A 7,219-nucleotide genomic window follows, 5' to 3' on the forward strand; every position below is an offset into this window, starting at 1 on the left:
GTGGTACCTGAGTCTCTAGGACAGGTCTAGAGTTTGAGTCTGTACATGCTGGGCTGGTACCTGGAACTACAGGGGCTGGCATGGAGCCAGGGTTAGTGGGGGCTGGCCTATATCCTGGGACCATGAATGTCAACTTGCCTCTAGGGTAGATCTGGAGACTGGATTCATGGGGCTAAGGCTGGAGCCTGAATCAGTGGGGGCTGGCCTGGTGCTACGGTCTACTGTAATGAGGCTTGATTCTGGGTGTGCTGGAGTATGAGACCAGACTAGTATTGAGTCCACAGAGGCTGGCCTGGAACTGGGACGACCTAGAGCTTGTGTCTGTGGGGGCTGGCTTAGTGACAGAGGCCACAGAGGCTGGCCTAGTATCAGGGTTTTGTGCTCAGATGGACCTAAAGGCTTGGGGAGGGTTTGGGGTTTGACAGAACTGTATCCTGCGACTGTGAGTGCCAGTTTGGAGCTGGGGTCTGTAAGTGTTGGCCTGGAGTTGTAGCTGTGGGAGCTATCCTGGAGCTGTGGTGGGTCTGATGGGCAGGTTCACATGGGCAGGTCTGACGTCTAGGATTTCAGGGGCCACCCTGGAGTCTGTGGCTGCAAGTACTAGCTTGTCCTTGAGGTGGGCTTAGAGTCTTTGACAATGGGTGCTGGCCTGTGATCTGGAGCTATGGGGAAAAGCATGATGCTGTGTGTGTCTGGAGCCTGTGTCTTCTGGGTAAGACCAGAGGCTGCAGTCATAGGGGCTGACCTGGAACCTGGGGCCACAGAGGCTGGCCTGGCATCAAGGCAACCTGGAGTCTAAGTCCAAGGGTACCTGCCTGGAGTCAGAGGCCACTGGGTCTTACTGGGGCAAACCTAGTGTTAGGGTCCATGGAAAATTCAAGTGCTTACTTCACTCTCTTTTCCCAAGTTGAGGGAATGTCTCTCCATGCTGTGCTTACTGAGATTGAGGGAGAGGTGATGTAAATAATGTAAAAGTGTTCTTTCTACCCTCTTCAATGCATCTTTTCTTATTTTTTGCAACATGAAGATGCTTTAATCACTCGCTTGGACTTATTAGCTCTTGTGAAGGTATTTCCATTTTCATGGATAGTAGTTCAAATGAGTGTTTCTGTGAAGGTTTGATCAAGAGTTGGAAAGTCATATCTACCATCCTGCTGATGCCATTCTCTGAGAAGTACATTCTAAGCACCATCAGAGCCTCCTAAATCTGTTCATGTCACATTGTCAGGTTTGGGCTATGGGAATGGGAGGGCAGGAAGTACGTGGGAGAGAAATGTCCTCATCTCTTCACAACACAAATCCTACATGAGCAGGACCCACACCCTCATCACAACACATTAGTAGGGATGCACATTTCCTCATTTTCCCTAGAGACCTGGGTGAATAGGGAAGAAGCAGGACCTACAAAGTTTCCTCCCCTCAACCACTTTGTCCTTCTCAGGGTATGGCTATGACACTGGCACATACAAGACAAACAAGTGCAGACTAAAAATTTTATTATTGCTCTTTAAAGACTTAGGCCATATGACAAAGTGAAGAGACTGAAATGAGAGTGGGGAGGAAGAAATAGAAGGAAGATAAGAGTGAGGTGGTCAGGTTTGAGGGAATTAAGTGAATATTCTCTTCCAGGGTGAGTCTTCACACTGGTCTCATGCCCATGATGAGTTGCACACCAAACACAGGCTGCTGACTTCCCTCCAGCCCTAGTCAGTGAACTTGCAGACATAGGGTAACCTCGCATCACAGTTATAATCTTTCCACTTCAGAAATCCTGGAGAGACAGAAGACATAAATGGAATGGGGCTGAGGAAGTTTGTGAATCCAATGAAGAGGCATCCTAGGTTTTAGCCTAGAAGTTAAAGCTTCTTCCTCACCTTCACCAGTGTCCCAATCCAAGAGAGAGATTCAAAGAAAGCAGAGAAGAGAGGAGATGACAGAAGACACACTGACATTGTATTTTCTAGCTCAGGAAGATTTCCTGAAGGTCTTCCTGAGGACCCAGGAATGGGGGATGAGATGGAAAACCCTGGGAAGAGGCAGCTCCTCTGTTTCTTACCTGTGCTTCTCGACAGGCCCGCACAGTGGCCAGGGTTTGAGATAGTGGAGGGATTTCTCTCCCATGCAAAGTAATTAATCACATCAGTGCTACTCCACTCCCATCCATCTCCATTGAGCTCGGTGCCCTGTAAAGTAGAGGAGCAACCAGGTGATGGGAATGGCCATTGCAGCTTTTCTTGCATGGCCCCTTAGCTGCAACACCTGATTTGCTCCCCAGCATGAGGGAATTTGGTCTGCTACTCCAGATGCTGCTGGTGAGCCCTTCACTAGGAACCTCTTCCTTGACTCCTCATTGCTGTTGGAAAATCCCAGCCAATAAACACAAGATCCTTGGAACCACACAAGGTAATGTGTTACTTGCTAAACAATAACTGGTGTAGCATTTGTGGTTAGCTTGTGAAGCTCAAAGGTAATGTCAGTTCTGTATGGGGCAAAATTGATCCTATCTTCCTTAAGGATTCTTTCAGAACAGTAGGCAAAGACTCCATGAAGCTCAGAGAGTTATTAACGCAGCCTCATATGAGAATTATGTAATAAGCCTGAGGAAGGCAGATTGATTTTATCTGAAAGATAGAGACCTCCACAGAACTCAGATCTTCAGATGCTTCATGGCCTTCACTTTCCCCCAAATATTCCCCAGAATCTGAGCTCCAGTGCTCCCTGAAGTATTCCTGGGCAGCACAGGGGACAAGGAGTGGGCCTGGGCAACAATAGCACCTTGAGAGGGGAGGATATACTCGCACCTGTGTGGGGTCATGGAGCCCAATCCAGACGTATGAGTAGCTATTACTAATGCTCTTCACCAGGGAGGACACGAAGGATCCCTCAGCCCCATTGAGCACAGACACCAGGTTTCCAGAGGGCCGCTTCTGGCAGGCCAGCTTTGAGGGAGACAAAGAGAATGAGAGGGAGCTTGAGACCCGCTGGGGGAGAGCAGGACAAAGGGAGGTGGGAGGAGGACTATGTGAAAGATAAGCGTGTTCATCCTCATTCCCAATGAACTTTTCTGAATGGAGACCCTCCTCTCCCGAGACCTGCATGGATTTTCCCCTGTCACCTCCTACCCCACATCTAACCACTCACATCTGCATCCATCCAGGATTTTGGTGACAAAAACAAGGCATAGCAGTGGGAGCCATAGGCCTTGGAGCCTTTGGGACAGCGGATCCGCGCAGAGGGCAGTTCCTCCTGGGGTTCTTCACCTGAGGTGGAAGAAGAGGGAGAGGGTAAAATGAAGAGTGGGGGTTGGGGTGGGAGATGACCTTGGGGAATATCTAGGCCTGCCCTTGAGGAGGAAGACCACATTCCTGATATCCCTTCACCTTCCCTTGTGTTTTCAGAAGTTCTTTATCTCAAAATAGTAAATGGGGCACCATCTAGTCTCTTAATACCCTTTCCCCTTATTCAACCATTCAACACTCTCCTTACTCTGGGCTGTCTCTACATTGGGTCCTCGAATCATTGTCCCTCCCCACATCTCATTACTGACCCTCCACACTTTCCCACCAGTCTATATTAGAGTCCACTAACTAAATGGAAGTCATCTCATTCCACTGTTAGTGGACCACCGTGGAGTCTCCCACTGCAAGTTAACCTGAAGGAAGGAGTGATGATGCAGGAACTGCAGGCAGGTTCATTAGACACTACATCATTACCCATGTGACACACAGGAGCCTTCCTCCTCTTCTTGGCTCTGAGGATTCATAGGGAACCCAGTGCTAGAGGCAGAGCAATCTCACCTTGAACCTGAGATAGGAGCATGAGGCAGGAAAGCAGCATCCAAGATATGCTGGGCAGGGCCATGGGAGGCAGCATAGGGGTCTGTGACTTGAGGAGGCAATCAGGAATCACTAAAGAAGCATGGTCAGTGGGAGAACACAAAGATACCCTTGGCCTCATGTCTTTTTCCTTCTCTAGTCCCCTAGGACTAAAGTGATCTTGGTCACATCCATCATCTTCTACAGTTCTGAATGAGTTGTGAATCTGTGTACTCTCCCATCCCCGAGTCCTCCCAGGACACCCTTGCTGAGTCTCAGAGCTCCTGTGCTGCCCAAGGAAGGGACCCTCCCATGCATTCTCCTGTATCATGTGCAGTAGCCCCTCCCCAGCTCTCATCTTCTTTCAGCTCCCACTTACCTCTCTGATGGGAAATGGTATGATTTGTCTGGTCAGGAAAGAGTGAGATTTTATAAGAGGATCTGGGGGAGGGACATTGGAGTGAAGAGTGACAATGAGAAGGTAAGACAGGGGTCATGGGGTGGGGTTGGCATGGGGAGGAGACTCTTCCTGGCAAAGACTGGGGATTTTCCCAGATGTTGCTTCTTTCCTGTTGGCAGGCCAACACTATGTCTAAGAAGAGGTGAAGTTTGCTTTTTCCTCTGCATCCTCCTTGTCAAAGACCTGTGGCACCAAATGTGATATGAAATCTTCTAATGTGGACATCTGAAAGGGGAGTTCCTCTGGTGGATTTCTTAAGAACCCACTTCTGGAGGCAAACCTATGTGTTTCTTATTACCTCGCCTCGTAAAATTAAATAAATGTTAGATGTTAAGTAGAGGAATCATAAGTGTGCTAGACAGTTGAGGGCATAGATAGAACTGAAGCTAAGAGTAGGAGTGAGGGTTCAGGGCCATTATGCAAATATGGTAGCTAATTTTGATGAAACTTTAGAATTATCTGACAACTCAATAGATGAGCCAAAATCTTACAGAAAATCAGGTGAGTGGACTTGTCTTTCCAGTCTTCAGCAAGAAAGAGCTTCCCCAGAGGAGAATGACAATGACAATGTGATAGAATAAGAGGTGATGAAGGAACACAAGACGTAAGAAGGACTACAGTCAAATAATGAGGATCAAAGAAGAATGAATAGTGATTAAAGAAGGGAAGAGCAGCCGTGGTGTAAAAATCATAGGTCAGTTGGCCATGCGCAGTGGCTCATGTCTATAATCCCAGCACTTTGAGAGGCTGAGGTGGGAGGATGACCTGAGGTAAGGAGTTCAAGATCAGCCTGAGCAACACAGTAAGACCCTATCTCTACAATTTATATTTTAATGTAAGCTAGCTGTGGTGGTGTGTGCTTGTGGTCCTAGCTACTCAGCAGGCTGAGGTAGGAGGACATTCAGTTGAACCCAAGAGTTCAAGGCTGCAGTAAGTTATGATCATCCCACTGCACTCCAGCTTAGGCAACAGAGTGAGACCCTATCTCTGAATTTTTGTTTTATGATGTTGTAAACATAATCCTGAACTGCATGTAAGTCTCTATGACATCAAAATGCTCACTACTTGTAAGTTGCTCATGAGCTTCCTTGCTGGACTGCCATTTGGCTATACATTAAAAGCCCTTTTAATTACATTCTTACTGGGAAAATGGTCAGCTTCATATGGGTATACTGAGAGAAATTCTTTTAATCAGGTTTATTTTTCAGTTGGCAGTTTGATGCCTCTGACAAGCATACTACATTGCTCATACACTGGTTCAGGTTCAGTTTGGCCAGTCTAGGAAAAATTTGGGCTGGGAATGTCTACAGACCCTGATTCTCACGCTATTGTCGTAGTATGCCAGCTTGCATGCAGATGTTTATAGTCATGAAATGTAGCTCATCCTTAATTCATGTCCTCAAAATTCAGTACCCCAAATTCAATGCAATTCCTCAAATAATATGGGAAGAAATATAGCCAGCAGATTATTTTGTTAAGGATTTTTTTTTCCACAAAATTTATACAACAATATGTAAACACATGGAAGGTAGGGGGTAGAAGCTAACCAGAGGGTAGAATAGTTACCAGAGGCTGAGAAGAGGGAGGGGAGGTGAAGAAAGTTTGGTTCATCATACAAACATACAGCTAGATAGAAGGAATATGCTCTAGCTTTTGATAGCACATAGGGTGACTATAGTTAACAACAATATGTTGTATATTTCAAGATAGCTAGGAGAGAAGATTTGAATGTTGATAGTTTATTATTAAAACTCATTTTATTCTTAATTGAAATAATGTGACATTTATAATAAGCCTTAAGGTTATAAAATCCATAACTGCAATGTGAAATTTGTTTGCAATGACATTCACTAAACTCACTAAAGTTGAGTTGTTTTTGTTTTATTTGTCATTGTTCTTCGTAACAATGCTTATTAAGCAGGCATGGAGAAGTTGTTTAAATATTATATTTATCGAGCTGGTTTTGAATTATATAAAAATCTACTTATTGGGGATGACACAGGAATTCTTACTCTCGATGTAACCAAGGCTGAGTTTTAAGAAGCTTCCTTTGCCAAAAGATAAGATGTCCAATTTGTACTTTTATCCTTATTATCTTCTGAATCAAATATTTGCAGATAAGACTTAGTAGTCATTCTTTGAATTATGCAAGTGAAAAATGATCTTGTCACAGGAGTCTAATATTTGTTTCAAGGATGGTAAAATGTAGAGGTTTCCTGGAAGATGGCTCAGCAGGGCCCATGTCAAAAATAGCCTTGAACTATATCTCACTGGAGATTTATCACTAAAGTGCACCCCTTTGAGATATATTAACCAGATGTCCAGAATGCCACTTTGGTCCTTTCATCTTATCCTATGCCTGTCAGAAGCATTGGGAAAGGGATAAAATGAGGTGCTGAGCACCCATAAAATAGGAAAAAGGGACAAAGCTTCAAAGTCCCTGAGGCCAATGAGGGAAGTTATTAACATCAAAGAATTGGAAAGCTGATAACATAGATACTGAAATTTGGTCAATTATACATAAGCAATGAACAGTAACTATCATACGACCTGTGCGGTTATTGGAGGCAATAATTTTATCAGAAAACTGTGTTAATTTTATTTGGTTTCAAATTTTCACATTGATCTTGTAAGAGTTCCCTGTTCATATCATGTTTGCTCTTCTAACGTTATCTATATGGGTATTTCATAAAGGCTATTGCTTATTATTTATTTTTGTTTTAAAATAAGCTAGTCATAATACAAAATGTTCATTTGGGAAAAAATTAAGATAATGTTTTCAATTAATTATCATAAATCATACTCAAACAGCTTATGGATGATAACTTTGCAGATCTGAACTGTTCACAATGTATCAGAGTTCACATTTCTCATGGTAGCAAATAAAAATAAAATAAGAAATAATTTCATAGTCATGTTGCTTTTCTTTTATGATAAATTATCT

At 44.2% G+C, this 7,219-nt stretch overlaps 1 protein-coding gene across 2 annotated transcripts; it reads right to left on the minus strand.

Annotated features, from left to right (window-relative positions):
- Window positions 1–1,479: 1,479 nt before the first annotated feature.
- Window positions 1,480–4,260, minus strand: LOC108536733 (regenerating islet-derived protein 3-alpha). Of its 2 annotated transcripts, none has more exons than XM_017883741.1 (6): window positions 4,195–4,260; window positions 3,798–3,885; window positions 3,142–3,260; window positions 2,802–2,939; window positions 2,057–2,183; window positions 1,480–1,771 (listed from the first exon to the last, which is right to left on the minus strand). In XM_017883741.1, the coding sequence occupies exons 2-6, from the start codon at window positions 3,871–3,873 to the stop codon at window positions 1,704–1,706; spliced, it is 528 nt and encodes a 175-aa protein (XP_017739230.1). In that variant the 5' UTR covers window positions 3,874–3,885; window positions 4,195–4,260; the 3' UTR covers window positions 1,480–1,703. The 2 variants fall into 2 exon arrangements, with proteins under 2 accessions (XP_017739230.1, XP_017739229.1); XM_017883740.1 differs by having other exon boundaries at window positions 3,798–3,908; window positions 4,195–4,241.
- Between the last annotated feature and the right edge of the window lie 2,959 nt (window positions 4,261–7,219).

This window comes from Rhinopithecus bieti, unplaced genomic scaffold, assembly GCF_001698545.2.
Source record: "Rhinopithecus bieti isolate Rb0 unplaced genomic scaffold, ASM169854v2 scaffold_14400, whole genome shotgun sequence".
Taxonomy (NCBI): Eukaryota; Metazoa; Chordata; class Mammalia; order Primates; family Cercopithecidae; genus Rhinopithecus; species Rhinopithecus bieti.

Excerpts from the sequence above, each read along its gene's own strand:
- LOC108536733 (XM_017883741.1), bottom strand. The coding sequence starts at position 3,873 with ATGCTGCCTCCCATGGCCCTGCCCAGCATATCTTGGATGCTGCTTTCC. Across the intron at positions 3,261-3,797 it reads GCTCCTATCTCAGGTTCAAG|GTGAAGAACCCCAGGAGGAA; the intron begins GTGAGATTGCTC and ends CTTCCACCTCAG. Across the intron at positions 1,772-2,056 it reads GGGCCTGTCGAGAAGCACAG|GATTTCTGAAGTGGAAAGAT; the intron begins GTAAGAAACAGA and ends CTGTCTCTCCAG.